The 19,957-nt window shown below is 39.4% G+C and overlaps 1 protein-coding gene across 1 annotated transcript; it reads right to left on the reverse strand.

Moving 5' to 3' along the window:
* Positions 1–233: 233 nt before the first annotated feature.
* ZCCHC17 (zinc finger CCHC-type containing 17) lies at positions 234–19,925 on the reverse strand. The gene is made up of 8 exons (XM_063453963.1): positions 19,813–19,925; positions 16,333–16,436; positions 12,893–12,950; positions 11,256–11,356; positions 10,452–10,543; positions 4,650–4,750; positions 2,728–2,855; positions 234–872 (listed from the first exon to the last, which is right to left on the reverse strand). The coding sequence occupies exons 2-8, from the start codon at positions 16,372–16,374 to the stop codon at positions 675–677; spliced, it is 720 nt and encodes a 239-aa protein (XP_063310033.1). The 5' UTR covers positions 16,375–16,436; positions 19,813–19,925; the 3' UTR covers positions 234–674.
* Between the last annotated feature and the right edge of the window lie 32 nt (positions 19,926–19,957).

The following is a 19,957-nucleotide window of genomic DNA, read 5'->3' on the forward strand; positions in this document are numbered from 1 at the left end:
AGTAAATCAAATAAATGATTGTCTAGCAAAGACTGCCTGTATCCTATACTCTTAGGGGAGCAATGTCCAGGGGACCTGCAGGAGGGGGTGCAAAAAGCTTGCTGGGAGCTATGAGCTGCTGGGTGTCAAATTAGATAGAAGATCCTCTAAAAAAGTCCAGTTGGGGCAGGGAAAGAAACAATGGCAGGGGTAATAGACAAAAGGAGATCAGATATAATAAATGGTGTAAGACATTCAGCAGATTGTTTTATTTTGTAAAATATATGAGTGCATGTTTATATTCCAAAAATACTGGACATTTTCCATGGTAATTTTTTTACACACATTTCATCAGTGGCCAACAGGAATTCTTTAATTTGAAGTTAGTCCATGAGAGCTGAGATGATCAATTTTTCATGGCCAAAAATTTATGTGCAATTTGGATGGGAGAGGAAAAAAAAAATTCAACTGTCTGCTCTTGACACATTATACTGGGCCTGTGTCAATGATCCGTCTATCAGCTTACTCATGGACTGCAGCACAAAAAGGTTTACTGAGATCCGGTCATTAGTTCAGGACGCCCAATTCAAGTATTCTGGCATCCATTCAGGTATACATGGCTAGCAAAAATTGGCAACTTAACCCTTAATTCATAGTTGACTTCACAAGGCAGTTAAAACAACCAAAAACAGCAATTATTCATCCTTGCCATGCTCTCTGTGTTTCTGTTTCTTGTGTTTCCTCTTCTTTTTCTTTGAGGCTTTCTTGCTCTTGTCATCATGGCGGCCCTTTTTTCGGGATGGTTCAGAGTCTGAGCTGTCAGAATCAGAACTATCTGAGCTGTCAGAGTCCGAGTCATGCTTCCCTTTCTTATGTTTTTTTCGGTTTTTTTCCTAAAATCAAAACAGGTAGATCACAGCTAGTAGGGAAAAGTGGATCTAAGCAATTGAGAAAATATTTCTGTCACTCAAAGAGGCAGTTCACAAGTCATCTGAATTTTTCAGGAATTAACACAAAGCAGATGCAGCCAACAGACTCAGGGGGTTTATTCAATACCCAGTTTTAAACTTCAGACAAAAGTAACAGATGGAAGGTTCCCCAGCTCAGTTATTTTTCAATGTAACTTTCTTTGTTTACATTTTTCAATACCCTGTTTAGTAAATAACCCCTCTAACTTTTTTTTTCTTGCTCTCTCCTATAGGGCAGTGCTTTACTCTCTCCTCCAGCTCTGCTTCACTCCCACCCTATTTGATTGATATTTCCTGTCCTAACGTGTCTTATACCCAACCTCCTATATACTGTAAGCTCATTTGAGCAGGGTCCTCTTCAACCTATTGTTCCTGTAAGTTTTTTTGTAATTGTCCTATTTATAGTTACATCATAATATTGTAAAGCGCTACGGAATCTGTTGGCGCTATATAAATGGCAATAATAATAATAATAATACATTTTCATATGAATGATAAGGCATAACAGGAACATGCTTTAAACTCATAGCTTAAATGCAGTAATTAAGCATTGTTGTGGTCATGGTGCCAGAAGTTCTTATTTTTTTAAATATGCCTCATAGCAAATACCTTCGGTCCGGATGGAGACGAAATTAATATATATATATATATATATATATATATATATATTATAAAGAAAATGTAGAAGGTGAATATTTCTAAGAGTGACATTTTCAGCCCATGAGTTTCATCCAAAGACAGATAGAATTGATGTCATTACTAAGAAAGTAGGGAATTCTGCATTCGTGAAAAGATGGCAGTGGGACCAAGGTATGTGTCAGACTGTTAGAAACGGCTTGAGTACTAACTATGGGACATTGACATAGGGCAGAGGTAGGCAGCCTTTGGCACTCCAGATGTTATGGACTACATCTCCCACAATGCTTTAACACCCATAATGTTGGCAAAGCATCATGGGAGGTGTAGTCCAAAACATCTGCAGTGCTGAAGGTTGCTTATCCCTGACATAGTGACTTCTAACACCCCAACTACTACATTGCGCTGTAGTTATTCTGTTGCGAAGACTGCCCCTTTAAAAACCTGTACATAATGGCTCCTTCTATAGATTAGCTGGAGATTAGGTTGAAATATCAGTAAAAATGCAGAGCTTTCTCCATCAGTTAATATTCCTTATGATTTCTTAGCAACTGGTAAATCAAAGCCTGGAAATCCAAGCCTGCAAATCACGACTCACTATTTCTGAAAAAGTCTAGGAAACAAAGAGTGTAACATTTCCTTGACAAAATAAAAAGGACCTGTTGCTATGAATGTTGCAATCAGTTACTGACAAGCTGGCAATCTTTTAAATGGCTCTTGGTAAATCACTTTTGCCACCTTTTTCCATTCTACAATATTTCACTGTTAAGTGATTAATTAGTGGCAGTTAAGTTAAAAGGGACCAGAACAACTACAACTTAATGCAGTTGTCCTGGTGAGTATAATCATTCCTTGCAGCAACAAAGTGTTTACATTACAGCCTAGGGATACCTCCACTGGCCACTCCTCAGATGGCCACTGGAGGTGCTTCCTGGAGCAGTGCTGCACACACTCTGCATGGAGACGCTGAACTTCCTCATAGAGATGCATTGATACAATGCATCTCTTTGAGGAAGTGCTGATTGGCCAAGTCGCCGTTTGGCCCTGCTCCCGTCCCAGCTCCTTGCCGATTTCAGCTAATCCAATGGGTGGGTGTGCAAACGTAGTTATGAACAGCAACATATGCAATCTGGGCTTATTTTACCTTTTTTTTCTTCTTGGCTGGCCTGTCTACAGACTGTTTGGGATCCTTCCCAGCATATTCTTCCTCTTCTGGCAATAAACTATATTTAGTTCCTCCTGGCTGCGTAAAACAGTCATTAGCAAAGTGTCCTGCAAAATATTGAAAGATGACAAGTTAATAAAATTCTAATGGCAAGGATTTGGAGATAGAGTGATACGTGCTAATTATTAAAATTGTATTTTACTGCCTCTTTATAGCAAAGTGTCAGGTATTGCCCACTTCCCTAAGGGCATTGTTAAAATAAGCCTTTAGATGGCCTGGGTATGGCACGTATGTGGTGTTGTCTGACAGTGGCATAGAGTGAGCCTGACTATACTGTGGAAATTGGTGGAACCAAGTAGGTATGCTGTTGTCTGTTGGTGGGTAAGATTGGTTTGAGTATAATGGGGCAACGACTGGTATACTTTTGACCAACAGGGAACCTTGGAGTGCTGGTCTGCAGGAAAGATGCAGGACGTTCTCTAGTGCAACAAACAGTGGGTCTAGATGTGTGCTTGAAGCATACTGTAGGTATTAGTATGTTGGTGTGTATTTTTGAGTACAGTATGACTACCATATGATGGAGGCACAGAGAAGGAGCTTGAATGGGTTATGTATGTTGGTCAAGAGACTTTTGGAGTGATGATGGCACGAAGTGAGCCGTAGTAGGGTAGAAGAACACAAGTGGGCATAGATATGTACTTTTGACACAAAATAGTTTTTTATTTTGGTGACACAGTGGTATGGAGTATGCTGGCATCCATTTGGTGGCACAGAGTGGATGTACATATGTCTAAGGGAGCTGGACATGGAAATGTGTACTAATGGAAGATCAAGATCTAAGTATTCTGCAGGTTTAGGACAGGCATGTTTAAAATGACTCCATAGTCACCAGAACAACTAAAGCTTAATGTAGTGGTTCTGGTGAGTATAGTCAGTCCCTGCAGGCATTTTAATGTAAACACTGCATTTTCAGAGAAAAGGCAGTGTTTACATTACAGCCTAGAAACACCTCTAGTGTCAGTCACTCAGATGGCCACTTGCTTTCTAAGTCAGTGCTGCACAGTATCTCCCCCCTCTGCATGGAGATGCTTAACTTTTCCCATCGACATGCATGATTCCATGCATCTCTAAGAGGATATGCTGATTGGGCAGTGTGGCGTTTAGCGGTGTTAACCCACCCTGCCTCCTTGGCTGAGATCATCAGAATTGGCTATCTCAGCCAGGGACGGGGCCAGTGCCAGAAGACCCACGCAGCACTGGAATAAGGGTGAGTTTTACACTATTTAAAAAGGAGGGCCGGTGACCAAAATCATGCTATTAATATCATAGGTATTTCTGACCCTATAATATGCCTTTAAACTTTGTCACATTTGATACAAGAACACAGGGATTTATTCATGAAACCACTGAAACGTAGCGAAATGAAAACCAAAATATTCCCCCACTCATCAAGTCACAGATTTGCTACAATTCCATATTTCTTGAATAAACCCCATTGGTTCGTGTATTTGTTACCTTACATAACAAAACTCATACCCCAACATAACCCACTTTCCATCTTTTGGCTGTATAGTAAACTAATATTATTTACATCCACAATATTGGATAGACCGGTGTACAGAAAATACATTTCAAGTACCCTTCAATAGGCATACTTTGACAGATTACAACAAAGGCAAATACAAAGTCTCTTACATTATATAACCTATATACATTATTACTGCAATTGCAAAACAATCAAACCTGTTACGCAACCTAAAGAACGAACACCATGTTGGCGAATATCTATGTAATTCAAGAAGGCATCACCATTCTTTTGTGAAACAATGAAAACAATGTAACAACATTGTTTTGTTGTTTTGTGAAACAATTAAAAAATAAAAATAAAAAGGCAAACCAACCTTTACAGCCGCACTTTTTGCACACAGTGTTCAGGACAGCTTCAAGAACAATCTTCTGCTTGCTGTAGTCTCTGAACTCCCTCTTTTTTCTTTCATCCTGTCTGAGAGAAATTTATACTTTGCAAGGTGCAGTTTTAAAATGAACGCTCCTCCACTATGCATGTGTGTGAATATTACTAAATAAGTACATATACAAAAAAAAAAAATTCATACCAGGAATATGGGCACTAACACAATATCTACATTCTAGGCAGAAACAAGTAGACAGCATGACCAGGTCGGACCGCTAACAATTTTTGGCTCCAAAGACAATATTGTACGATGACAAGATTGACATCTATAGCAGAATGATAATATTTGAACTACCAGATACGAAACCACTGCTGATAGGATAGGTTTAAGTTTGGGCACCAGAACACCTTCGGGGCACCAGAACAACTTTGTTCAACCATTCTCAAACATTTTAATTAAAAACAAAACCTCTTTTGGTAGAGAATTGTACATCTTCAATCTCACGGATAAGTAGATTACAGGATAAATAGAATGAATTGCCAAGATTATTTCTTCTTTTCCAAGCACCCCCAGGGAAAGTAACTAAAAAAAGTACTTAACCCATCTCCAGAGTATGATAGATGATTTCATATGGAAACGTAAGCAGCACAGGATATATAGGCAATTACTATACCCCTCAAAGACAAAAGGGGACCTTGTCCTCCCATATTTACACCTTTATTACCTCGCTGCACAGCTGACACAATTATGTGGCATAGAAAGGTTGACCTGGAATCTTTGCTCATTGACAGACCGAGCATACGTACTAAATTCAATCTGGAACTTTATTTTCCTTAAAACACACTTCATCTCCCTAACAAATTATCTGCATAAGAAAAGCTTTTGAACCCGGGCTGAGGGCGAGAGATTTCAGACGCCTGGAATATACAGGTTTGAGGAGGTACTGGCATCTACATGAGGCAAATGTGTCTAGATCATTCAATGACCTGAAGGCACTGGCTTTAATGACTATAGGTGACTATTTTAGGTACATGCAACAGAGAGATTTTGCATACAACAATAGGGTAAAACGGAAACCCTCCCCTCCTTGTTTTTTCTACCCTCTTCGTTCTGGATGGGAAAGTTAATTATGTTTGTGAAAAAAATTATCCATTTTGGAGTCAGTGGACAAAGAGTTGCATTTATACATGAGCCATAACCACTGTAGATATCTTGTCTATCTTTTGTTCAAGTATCTCAGTCTTATTTTTTTTTAACTCTAACACACAGTTTGATGTTTCATGCCAACCTTGTGTCTATGATAATATTATCATTTTAGAATATTGTTTGAAATGCTTGTCTGCCTGTACTGGTAAATAATAATAATAAAAAAATAAATAAATAAATAAATAAAATGAATTGCACATCTCTATGGCTGACTTCTTGTATATTCCCGCTAATGAACAGAAAGGTACCTTGTGGCTGGTACTGACCCTGTATATATCCCATCTTAAAACTTTTTTTGAATTAAATACTTCTTTATTATGCAGCTAGTTTTAGGGTGAAGTCATAAACTTAAGCGTAACATAACAAGTACTGAAGCAACAGTGATACACTGGATTTTGTTTCCAGGTAACAAAGGGTAATGAGTGTGTCATTACTATAGTTAGCATAATGGCTAAAACACAGCCCTATAAAAAAGAAATCCGGCATTCTTATATACTGAAATTACTGTGCTATTCAAGTCTTATTGCAAGCAAATATAGGTCAGAGCTAAATTAAACATGGGTAAATGCGAAACTCAGCACATTATCGCATGGAAAGCAGTCATGCGATAGCATTAAGCTGATGGGAGACTAAAATATAAACCACTTCAGAGCATAGTAGAACATAGTCTGAGTAGGCGAGATAGGACATTGTGCTGAAGCAACAGTGATATGTGGGACTTTGCGTTTCCAGTTATTGCAATATTGACAATCAAAGATTAAAATCATAACTGAAGTGGCATGAAAGATATATATATCTATATATATATATATATATATAAATAAAATAAAGGAAATAATAAATGGGGTGAACTTTGAATGGTTTGCAGCGGGACAAAGGGTCAACACTCAACAGCCAGAGAAGCATACACAAAGTTCAATGTGCTGGTCCCTGAGGATGCGGATCCACCGTACAGCCCCCGCGCCAGTCAGTGATTCCCCACATGAATCCCTCGGCACAGTCTAGGTGCCCACAGCCCCTCAGAGTCCACCGACTGGCCGTCTCCTGCACCTCCACCGCAATAGCAGGTTCCTGTAAGTCGTGTAAAGTGCCTCCACATGTCTCACCCCTCACCGGCCACTTATCCAGAGCAGGGAGTATCCAGCCCGCAGGTACCGGTCTGCCGCAAGTCCCAGAACCCGCCCCAGTAGGGCTCACAGTGATGGGGACTCTTAAGCCACCACCTCTTGGTTTTGAGGGGGGCCTGCTTACAGGCAGCAGGTGAGTAGCTTGAGGATCACGACGGCGGACCAGCATGTCCCTGACTGAGCGAGCGGGGACCCCCAATCTCCTATCATCCGGGGTGTAGGGTTCAGCATCGGGAGCAATCTGGAGGCTAGTGTCCCTTTGTTCTGGTTTTCTGGTGGCCCTCATTTTTGCAGCCCTTGCCAGTACAAAAGATCAGTGTGGTCCCAGTGCGGAAGCTTTCGCCTTGGTGTGTACTGTCCCCATGAGGCCGGGATTACCCCCACCGGCCAGGGGGAGGAGCTGGGCCACATCCCGCACCAGCGTGGCCCTCTACAGAGGTAGGTGTCTCCGGGGTGCTTTCCCATCTGGGTAGTTTACCGGCTGCCGGATATCACTCATGTGCCGCCTATGTCCAGGCTTGTGATGGCGAGTAGGCCAGGTCTGTCCGCTTTGGTGCTCCCGGTATGCGGTTGGCCTCTATCTGGTATCAGATTGGAGATGGGGTGATTCTCCATTTCAATATGTCGAAAAATCCAACTTTGGAGCCGTCTGCTTTTGGGTTTAATGCCTTTTTTTGGAGCTCGGGCCCGGAGTTAATAAGAATAAAAATTATATTCAATACCCCTTTTTATACAGGAAAGCACCCTACTAGTCTTTGCAATGTTGAAGCGGCATTGTACACTGTTGCCTAGTTTATAGTCCTCATTTATAATTGTTCCCAAATCCATTTCATTTACGGTTATCCATTATTCAACCCCATATAATGTATAAGTGGCTTGTGGGTTCTTTATTGAAATGCACAACTTTATTATTATATGTATTGAATCTCATCTGCCTCTTACAATGTATCCAAATCTCTTTGTAGAGAGATATTTCATGTTCAGACTGTATTATCTTTTGCCTCGGAGCCCATGTTGCATGCGTCTGCTCGGCATGGCTGCCAGGCTCCGCCCCCCCAGACTGTATTATCTTACCTAGTTTTGCGTCATCTGCAAACAATGACAGATGATTTTTAATGTCCATTTCAAGATCATTTATAAACAGACTAAAGAGAAGTGGGCCCAGGAAAGAACCCTGAAGCACCCCACTTACTACATTTAGTCCAAATTGAAAGTTTTCCATTTTCAACTACTCTACTATTACCTGTCTTCCATAAAACCCGTTTGATTTCTACTAATAGTATTGTGGTTCATAATGAATTCCCGAATAACAGTCCTTTCCAAACCACAGATGAAAACCTCACAGGTCTGTAGTTTTCAGGTTGATCTTATGAATCCTTTTTAAATATAATCACCACATCCACTGTTCTCCTATTCTATGGCACAATTCCTGAATGAAAAGTATCCTGAAAGATTAAAGTTGTATGGGCATTTCTACACTACCATAACATCTTTGTTTACATTAACTTTAATTCTTGTAGTACTTTATCCTGGGTTAGTCACCTATTTGCTATAAGGCCTTTGCAAATCTACAGCAATACATTTTTCTTCTCTATATAGATAAGAAAAAAAAATTGTTTCTCATTTCTGCCTTTTACTCCTTGATTAACACATCCATCTTAGATTCCAATGGATCAATACTTTTTGGCATTTATGAACATAAAAACATTTTGGGGTTGGTCTTGCTCTCTCTGACTATGAGCTCTCTAGTTTCTAGTTTATCCCTGTCACGATTCGGGGAACCTAACACGCTAACAGGTCACAGAGAGGAAAAGGTGCTGTACCGGTCCTTAGAATGGCCAGGTTAAGCACACCAAGAATAGTCAGGAGACAAGCCGAGTAAGGGGAGCCAGAAAACAGGAGAACGTGAAACAAGCCGAGGTCAAAGGGATGGAGAATACAGGAGAGTCGGAGAAACAAGCCAAATAATCGGTAACCAGAGAGAAACACAAGCAAACAGCAATACAGGTAACCAAAGACCACAACAGGAAAGGTAAGTATTTAAATCCTGTGGTTAATTCTGATTGGATAACTTCCAATCAGAATTAACAATCACACGTGGGAGATATCTATACCTCCCACTGTGATTGTCATACTGTAACTTTAACGCCGGGTCACATGGCTGACCCCGGCGTTTGCATAAATGCGCGGTCTCCCAGCGTGCAGCGTCCGAGGCTGTGAGGATGCCGCTCGCCAACAGTCATAGGAAGGGGAGACCGCGGGCGGCGAAGAACTAAGGGTGAGTGCTGCGAGCGGCTGGCAGCCTCCCCTCACAGCCGCAAGCGGGACCCTGACAATCCCATATAATCACCCTTTTGCAAGCCATACTGGCATGCTTATATTTGCTATGAGATGCTTTTATGAGATGTTTTAAATGCCCTTTCCCTATTGTTTAATAATTGAATGACCTTTTGTGCAAGCAAAAAATGAAAGTAGCAAGGTTTGTCTAACTCCACTCATAGTTGTATTAATTATAACCTTGCTGTGTTGAATCACTTATTTGTAATTTTTGTAAAATACAGAATAACATTCTTTATACTGGACTTTGCAATGGCCTCACACCGCACATAATAAACAGCCATAGTAGGTGTTTAATGCTCATCAAAAATGCTGTTATCTTTTCCTTGAAACAAATATTTTTATTTAAATGAATTCTTAAAAACATTCAATGTATAGACCATGGCATAAACACTCACATAGACTAAATTTATTTTAAATACATTCCATTAATCCTCTGTGCATTTGCCAGTCAATTAGTTGCAAAGATGCCCTACATCTTACATATTAGTTGCAAAGATTATCCTATTAAAATTAAACATTTCGCCAAGCCTACATAAATGTATTTGTATGAGTTGACTTCAAATGATACCATATTAGGTCCACTCTTTTCCAAGTGCTCCCAAACATGAATATTTGAAAAAAAAAAGTCAATATTATTAGTTATTAAAATAACTACAAAATATTAGGTATTACACTATGAAGACAAGTATCTAGTCTAGTTGGTGCTTCTACTATTTGAGGCATGAAAGGGTCATGTGACAGATTCAAAAACCTTTTTCCATTAACTGTAATAGTAGTTCTGCTGGCCCAGCCAATGCTTGGATAATTAAAATCTCCAATGCAGGGACACTGCAGGAGCTTGATCTGTACACCATCTGCTGAAAGATGTGAGAATGAGTGAAGTAGATTTTTAGACTATGTAACTATGCTTTATAGAATTTATGCTTAAAGTATTTCTTTAAGTCTGCATTCACTTCGTGGTTTGATGAGAGTTGCAAATGTGAGAATGGAACACGTTATCTATGCAAGGCACTTTTTGTACCGTAATGTGAGTGATGTAGAAAACAAGAGAGAAAAAGCAAAGGAAAAAAAAGTAATATAGCAAATAAAGAGAACTGATAATAAAAAGTTCACCTACTCCAGCGCTACATTGTTTGAATCCAGATCTTTCCCAGTTCCTTGGTGAACAACCTTCATAGACAGGGAAATTTTTTCCTTTACATCTTTTGTCTAGAAATAAGTTAATTTTCACAGGAGGATATAGTGAGGTCTCAAAGGCATACAGCTATTTGTACAAAACAAAACAATAACCAACTAAAGCAGCACTGTCACATCCCCTTCCCCCTCACATACGCGAAAGTACAGCAGTGACATCACTGAAGGATGGCGGCATCTGTGATTGGACACCAGCAGCAATGTCACAGTCAGGGGCTTTAAAAATTCGGCATAGTTCACAAACTGTGATAGTGCCGCTTTAATTTAATATTTTATTAAAACCAGTAAACAATTTTCATCACTTCTTAGAGTCACCACAACTTTAATAAAGTGTGTCTATCCAGTCTATTATTCTAATAAATGTTTCCCTATGAAATTAACCTGTTTAGTACATATTTACTAGATCATATTGATTATCTTCCAATTACATCTGACATGTATCAATAATAATTTAACCACTGACAAAGATAAAAGGGGACACTGTCACTCTCCCGTTCCACAAAATGAGTATTTCATAAAGATTAAATCACTGAAATCCAAACACAGTCAAAAGATATACTGCCGCTTTAAGGCTCACTTTATCACACAGGAACATTGATGTAAAAATAGGCGTGATTGTATACAAATTTGTGACTAAGAACCATGATATACACGGTCATAAAGGAAATCTGTAGTGAATAAATTCAAAGGAAATACATGTAACAAAAACACATTAGACTTGTCATACCTCTCTAGCAATAACCTTCACCCATACTCTTTCACCAACATCCACTATTTCTGAGGGTACATCCACCCGAGAAGCTGACATTTGTGTTTTGTGAACAAGGCCTGTGAAGAGTTTAAAATAAATATATTAAATGATTTCTTTGTAAATTCAGCTTACTCAATAACTCAAACACCGCCAGGAGGTTCCATGCCAAAAAAGTAGAAAAGACCTTAGGGGCAAGGCAAGCTTGACCCTAAAGTCAAAAATAGGACTGCGTGGGTAGAATCGGGCGTGAACCCAGATAAATCAAAAGAAGAAAGAGGATACCTCAGGGAGCTAAAGGAAGAACAGAGACAACGAGTGCAGACAGCATGCGAATATCCGTTCCCCAGAAGTCCCTCAAGGACTTACCCACAACAAGAGTGGCAACTCAGAGGGCAAAAGATAATATAAATATAAAAGTCTCTTTATTCAGTACTATGTTGTACTGCACAAAACATGTGAACTCGACAGTCAAGAAACGTAAAAAGTTAACAAAAAAGTGAAATGTGAAAAAAAACAAGCGTGCTGGTAACTTAAAAAGGAAAGGATCTATGTAGCCTGTATGGTATGTTTAGATGCAGGTATGTGTAGATGCAAGAATAGCCTCTAATGGCAATACCTGGCAATTCAAACATTGCAATGTATTAGATTGAAGGGTTAAGGGGACAAAGACAGTGCCTCAATGAGATAAAGTGGTCTAGATGCCCCTCTAAATTTGCAATTCACTTTGAATTCTCACTTTAGTAAATAATCCTGATAGAGTTTTGTCAATTTTGTTTTGCATGGAAAGGGAAATAACCTTTTATCCAACTGGCATGTAAAACTATTTTATTTACTAAATATTGGTAGTTATTTATTACTGGTATTTATAAAGCGCCAAACATATTACGCAGCGCTGTACAATTGGAAAAGACAGCACAATAAGAACAGACCAATACAACAGGTAGAGGGCCCTCCCCGTGAGCTTACATTCTAAAGGTTAAACTGTGGAGATGAAACAAAAGGTAACAGAGGAATTTGTATGAGATGGCATAGAGAGTTAATGGTATAACTGCAGCAGCTGATAGCATGTGAAGGTAATAAGGAGGAGATTGCCTCGAGTTCCAAACAGCTGGAAGAGCATGCTATATAGGTACAATGAACTAGGGTAGGTGGGTTGAGCCGAGTAAAATTAAATGGGGCTTCATGCAGGGGTGGATGTAAAACTGTCCCTAAAGAGTAGAGAAACACAGGTATTTAAAGGAATGGATGGCTAGTAGTGGCAAGGGAGGGAGGTGGAAGGGTGAATGGTTGAGCAGACCTGCCATTTGTCTAATACAATTACAATATTTGCCAACCAGAATACTATTGGTCAGATTATTATTAATTACATGTAGCTGCAAGTACAAAATTATAGAGTGTACTACAGGTACAAATAGTAACATTGTTATAGTAAATTAATAATGTAGTAACTAAGATGAAGGAAATCCGGTAGAATAGCTTCTGATTCTCAGTCTGTACCTTTAATCTGCAATCTTCACATTAAATGGGGCTTCTTGCAGGGGTGGATATAAAACTGGCCCTTTAAGCTGCAGTTCTCTTTAAAGGTGTATGTGTCTGTATTAAGTGGTGCTTACCTTGCTTCCGACATCCAGGAATTTTAATGAATGCTCCATAGTCTGTTATTGTTGCAACCTGAGGATAAAACGAAATCAAAAATCTTTGGTCCTCTTACACAAAGAAGTAAACGTTTTAGCTTACAGGGAACATTTTGAAAAAATATTCACCTAGCTCCCAGCTGATCCCATTAGCAAGTAGTATTTTCTAGCTGCTTGCTAATCACCACTCTAAATAAACATAAATAAAATATAGTGAACATCTATTTTAATGGGACACAATAGGCACCTACAACACTTTAGCTCACTGAAGTGGTCTGGGTGCAGTTTTAGAGAATCTGCAGTGACTAAATTGCAGGACTAAGACTGCCTCTAGTGGCTGTCAGACACTTCATGTTGGCTAACCGACTTTTGGTCACCTAACTGACGCTGGACGTCCAGCATCAGTAAAATCCCCATAGGAATGCAATGAAGCAATGCTTTACTATGGGCAGTGTCTAATGTTCTCGCACTAGCCCTCTTCCATCGGATGATGTCAGAGTAGGTGGAATGCTGACCCAGCACTGAGGGAGATCAGCGCTGGAATTTGGAGAGTAAACAAAGAACCCTTTCCATGCCAGAGGGAACTATAGTGTAAGGAATACAACTTTGTACACTATAGAATCCCTTTAAGCCCTTCCCGACTGCGGACGTACCGGGTACGTCAGACAAAAAACTGGTCGCTAATGAACTCCATGGCAAACTATGCACTAACCTGATTGCTGGCGATCCCTCGCCGGCGATCGCGATGTGGGGACTTGCCTGGCATCCCAGACAGTCCCCCTGCGGCTGATTATATATATATATATATATATATATATATATATATATATACACACACACACGTACATATACATACGCATTATATATGTGTGTGTATATATATATATATATATATATATATATATATAATCAGCAATTGTTTATTTTAATTTTTTTTTTAATTTGGCATAGATTGGTGGTAAAATGGTTGCATGAAAATAGTCAAAATACCACAAGTTTAATACCTTATGTTGTCTTCTTTTAAAAAATATATACATGTGAAGGGCTATTCAGGGATTTCTAACAAATATCAGTTACAATGTAACTATTGTTAATTTTGATTTTATACTCGTATTTATTCGAGTATAACGCGCACACGTGTATAACGCGCACCCCTAATTTTCGATTAAAAATCGGTATAACATTTTGTACCGATTTTTAATCTAAAATTAGGGTGCTTGTTATACTCGAATAAATATTCGAGTGGGTGCAAGATAATACCGACCGCCGGGCTCATTACAAGCCCGGCGGTCCTGGGGGGGCGGGCAGCAAGCGTTTACTCACCTCCGTGCAGCTCCTCCAGCTTCCCTGTGTAAATCTCGCGAGACCCGCGGCCAGCTCTGACGATGTCAGAGCGTCAGAGCTGGCCGCGGGTCTCGTGAGATTTACACAGGGAAGCTGGAGGAGCTGCACTGAGGTGAGTAAACGCTTGCTGCCCACCCCCCCCCCCCCCCCCCCAGGACCGCCGGGCTTGTAATGAGCCCGGCGGTCCTGGGAGGTATATTTATTCGAGTATAACGCGCACCCCTAATTTTAAATTAAAAATTGGTAAAAAAAATTGCGCGTTATACTCGAATAAATACGGTACTTGTACTATTGCCCTGTAACTTGCAAAAATAAAGCTAAGAATATGTTAACAGTGGGTATTTCTAAACTAGGGACAAAATGTAGAAACTATTTAGCACGGGTGTTTTTTGGTGGTTGTAGATGCCTAACAGATTTTGGGGGTCAAAGTTAGAAAAGGTGTGTGTTTTTTTCATCGTATTTTATTAAAAATAATTTAAAGCAAATTATATGATATGATGAAAATAATGGTATCTTTAGAAAGACCATTTAATAGCGAGATACGGTATATAATATGTGTGGGTACAGTAAATGAGTAAGAGGAAAACTACAGCTAAACACAAACATAGCAGAAATGGAAAAACAGCCCCGGTCCTTAACGGGAAGAAAATTGAAAACCGGTCTGGTCACTAAGGGGTTAAAGCCTTTTAAGTACTCCAAGCACAACTGCAATGCTGCATTATTGCAAAGTTTATGATGCAGATAATATCCTGCACTCACTCAAGTTCTGAGAGTCACTTGTAGCTGCAGTTATTTGTTAAAATCATTGCAGCTATAAGACAGCCACGCAGAGCAGTCAGTCATTAAGTTTTTCTGGGCTACCTGTATTAATTTTATCTGCACACATGATGTCGTCTGAATGCTCTCTCTCTGACAAAGAGCTGAACTACTTGCATGTACAATTGGCATCACGAATGATCACTTTACACAGCCCAATTCACCAAAATGTATGATTACTAATCATTAATGTGGTTTTTAAATTTTATATTTTTTTTAAAACATGCAGTGATAATTTCAAACACCTTTGGGGATGTGAAATGTTATAAAGCCATAACAGTGTTCCATAATTACATTATTTGTGTGCAGAATATTTTTCAATTTAACTTAAAACACAGCCCTAAAAAAACACTGACTGAAAGGGATAATATGGTCTAAAACAGGCACTTTTGAAAGTGCAAATGTATACAAAAGATAGGGGGAAAACGCTGTCTATACCTATAAAAGATTAACAATACATAGTGAAGACCATAATATGCATGTTACAAAAGACACGCTATCAGAAGCACTCACAAGATGTAGATTATAAATGTGCATTCAAGGTGCCACCCCTAATCTTATAGGGGGGTTAAGCTGGATCCACTGGATTCAGAGATCCGGAAACCAAAGTAGAGCAGGAACAAAAGTAGCAGTAGAAAAAATGTACTTTTGAAAGTGCACATCACCAAGTTAGCTCATGTGCATTAGGTCTTCCCCGCCGGCTGATGTTGGCGGTGTTGTAGAAAAGGCCGACTTAAACCAGCGCCTAGGGATGTGGGAAGCTATATGGCAAGGAAAACTAGTATGTTTTCCTGGCACTATAGTTTCCCTTTAACCTCTCTAAAACAGGTTTAGACATGGGTTTTGTTAAGCTTAGAGTGGCTGGTTGACGGCAGACTGTACATATTTCAAAAGAATGCTGAGAGAGGAGCTAACATTCCATAGACTCCTTCTACACATAGATTTATATCATAAATTAAATTTAAAATAAAAAATAAAGCTTAAGAACCACTAGGATTGGTTGCAAGGTTTTAGTCAGTCAATCACTGACCCGATTAAAAGCTCACTTTAGGAGCTACACTTGGGAAATTTGCAACAAAAGACAATCTAGCGCTAAGTCCGGCAAGCACCAGAGGATTATGGATGATCACACCTTTGGCCCTGCGGACCAACCATATGTTACACGGGAGAACATTCCACATCAGTGAGAACTAAAAACACTGATCAAATGCAATGCAAGTAACATTTTAATCCATGTACAACTATTCTTTAGTAGTTACCTCTCCTTGGAAGATTTCATATAATTCTGGCACATTTTCCATGGCTTTCCAACAACAGAATTAAAACTGTTGTTTTAAACTAGTCACTTTAAAACATTAACACCCTGTGAGGAGAAGGGAAAAAAATGGTTAAGTAGGCAATAGTTTTGTTTACTGTCATCTTTGGTCTTAATTTAACATTTTTCAATAGACTTTTAAAATGATTTAAATAACCACTATAGGGTTAGGAATACAAATAGACATCATTTAGATGAAAACCAGCCAAACCCCCCACAAAGGTTTACTTCTAGAGAGTTAACTTACCTTGCATCCCACGAATCTGTCCGCAGCTGGTAAGACCTCCTTGGCTGAGATAATTCAATGCTTGCCCATTGGAAAATGTTGTGCCAATCAGATGGTCTCCCTGAGATTATTTTATTGAATAGTGGAGTTTTATTTCACTATGTGGGCGGAAGGGCAACTAACAGCTGTCATTATGCCAGTCACCAAAGGCAGGTTAATCCTGCAATAAAAACATTGCCGTTCATTGCCTGCAATGTTTTCAGCTGCAGGGTTAAAACGGGGGGAGGCGGGGGGGGGGGCCTGCGTGCCTATAGTGCTTTTAATATTTTTATATATTTGTTAGATTTATATTAATATTTACAGAAAATTAAAAAGTGTGTCCAAAACTAATACATTTGAAAACTGTATTCAAGAATATTAAATCAAGGCCATTACATGTAACGACAGATGTTACACATTGTGCCCGTGTTCATTAGAAACATATGATCTTCAGATGTTTGTGGAGTCAGATAAAGTGCTACTAGCATAATATACATTATATGCTAGTAGCATACTACTAGCAAAATAATATCTCTAGATTAATGTTGTGTAAAATTAAGGACTCCTATTAAGTATAAAATAGAATAATGTAAGCAGTAATGTTTTGCAAAATGCATCCAGTGAAACACCTTCATGATCTACTATGTAGTCAAAATCATTCTACGCAGGCAACATGGACTACTACAATGTGATAGGAACAACTATTTGTTGCAGTGAAATTACTGAGGTTTTTCCTAAATTAAAAGGGTAATCCAGACCGTGGACTCTGATCTCATTGTGTCTGGAGGAGTATAAGGTGCACTATGCTGATGACACCCACAGAAGGCTGAAACGATTGTACAAAGCTGCTGTACCTCTCCTGGCAAAGGTATAAATGCAGGGTGCTGTTGAACTTGTGGGCAGTAGTAGAATACAAATATCGGGTCTCTGAAGTGGTTGAAGACATATGGTCTGTGAAATTTCCAATGAAATTAAATGTATGGGGAAAAAAATGAAAAATATATACCCAGCAGGTTTGCCAGAGGTTGGTGATAAAGTAGCTAAATGAAAATGCTTATATGTGTAACAATTCCTCATACCAGATGAATTTTTCTCTACCTCTTCCTCTCACTGACTGAAGTTCTTTTACTGCTAAACCAATTTAACACAAGATACAAAAACAAAAAAACAGCCACTCTGCCCGAGAGCCCCTCCCTTGCCATTGTAAATAGTCAAACTGTTTTAGTCACGTTTGATTTTTTGGGGGCGCAAATGCTTTAATAGTGCTGGGTCCACAAGGGGGACAAAAACACTGAATATGAGATGTCCTTTATTGAACACAAAGTTTTGAATATACATTAGAATACAAGGTGCAAAGGGGTACATATTTTGTCTCATTGCCTGGGGTGCACAAGGTACCACACCCACCTCCACTACAGCCAACCAAAACGTGAAAGTTCCTCAATTAGCAGCTTCCAATATCTCTCCTTGAGCTAAGCCCTGTCGTGTAGGGCTAGGTCATTGACAGTGAGAGTTAGATGATCCATTCTCAGCCAATAAGATAGGTCTTGCAGTGGTTTCACTATATACAGTTGGAGGGCCATCATAACCACCACAATGTGCTGCAGAGGTTATAGTGTTTGAAGCGTTCCTTTAAATTACTTGCAGAAAGATAAACTGCATATCCCTGTGTTCCTACTGAGAACAACGCGAGGACAACCATTTGTAAAGAAGGTTCAGCCACTTTCTTATTATTTTTGGTACAGTAATGTAACACCAAGTTAATTAATGATGTGTCCATCTCCGTGTGCCTTTAAAAGAACACTATATCATTAGGAATACAAATGTGTATTCCTTCCTATGGTGCCTTAGTCACCTTTTAGGTGACTGGGTTGCCAGGATTATAAAGTTACGGCAACTCATCTTTTCTTCCCTCGCTGGTCTAGTCAGGGAAGCTCCGCCTCTTTGAACATTGAATATTGATGTCTCAACATATCCAATAGGAAAGCACTGGGAGGCTAAAGCAGAAAGCTTGGCCATCTGACTACAGTAACAGTTTTACTCTGCTATTTTACAGAAGTACGTCTAGTGGCTATCACTAGTGGTAGGTTAACCCCGCAATGTAAACACTGCCGTTGCTGCAGAACAGCAATTTTTTCAACTGCAAGGTTAAGGGGGTGGGACATATGGCACCCAAACTACTTCACTGACATGATATGGTTTGGGTACCGATAGTATTCCTTTAAAGGACCACTAAAATCAGTCAGACCACTACTGGTCCTGTCTTTTTAACCCAGCAATGTAAAACATGGCAGTTTAGTAGAAACTGCAATATTAATATTGGAGCGTTAAAAACACCTATACTGGCTGTCTTTCTAACAGCCACTATAGGTGCTTCCTGCTCCAGAACTATGTGAAACTCATCTGGCACAATTCCCAATACGCTGATGTGCTTATTATTATTATTACTGGCATTTATAAAGTGCCAACATATTCTGCAGTGCTGTACAATTTGGAAAGACAACACAATAAGAACAGACCGATACAACAGGTAGAGAGTTACAAACCCATTTGTAAAAAAAAAAACATTATCCAAGTAGACCGCATGCACCAATAAAAAGATGTAGAAGTAGAAATTTCTAACAAGACACGACAGACAAAAAAAAAAAAAATTATGCATCCAGAGGTTTGACCTGCCAGTCAACTACTATTAGCCCAATCTGATTACAAAGCAAACAAACCACAACTTGTCTCACGTTTCTAATGAGAATGAAAAAAAGTTTTATACTATTACTGCAAGAAGTAGGATACAATAATAATACATTTGCATAGTGTAGTTTAATCTCTATACAAGGTGCCAGGTCTACCCTGTATGCATCTCTATCACAGCATGTGTGTGTTACTGGTGTAGCCACAAAGGTTTACTTTGAGCAAGCCTCCATTTTAAAGTTACTTCCCACTAAATACATTCTGGCAAAAATCACAGAGGACAGAGCGGGTCCTAACTCACATAGACATAGAACTATGCTAACTCGTGTATCCAGTAATATAGCACATCATTGGTCTCCAATCAACCACCAGGCAAGAAAAGAGACTGCTCGAGTTATAAACACTAGAGTCAAAACACTGCCCATTGCAATATGTGTTCTCTGCTATTTAATATGAACGAGTAGTCATTACCATTAAACACTCTGCAGACGTTTCTCTTAATAAACAAAAGTGGTTTTGTAACAGGGATCTCGGATCCAATGGCAGTCCCCGCTCAGGCGCTCAGGAAGCAATTCCCACATGCGTGTGTTTAGAGCTCAGCAAGTCACGTGAATTG

The sequence above is a fragment of the Pelobates fuscus genome, chromosome 1, assembly GCF_036172605.1.
Source record: "Pelobates fuscus isolate aPelFus1 chromosome 1, aPelFus1.pri, whole genome shotgun sequence".
NCBI lineage: Eukaryota > Metazoa > Chordata > Amphibia > Anura > Pelobatidae > Pelobates > Pelobates fuscus.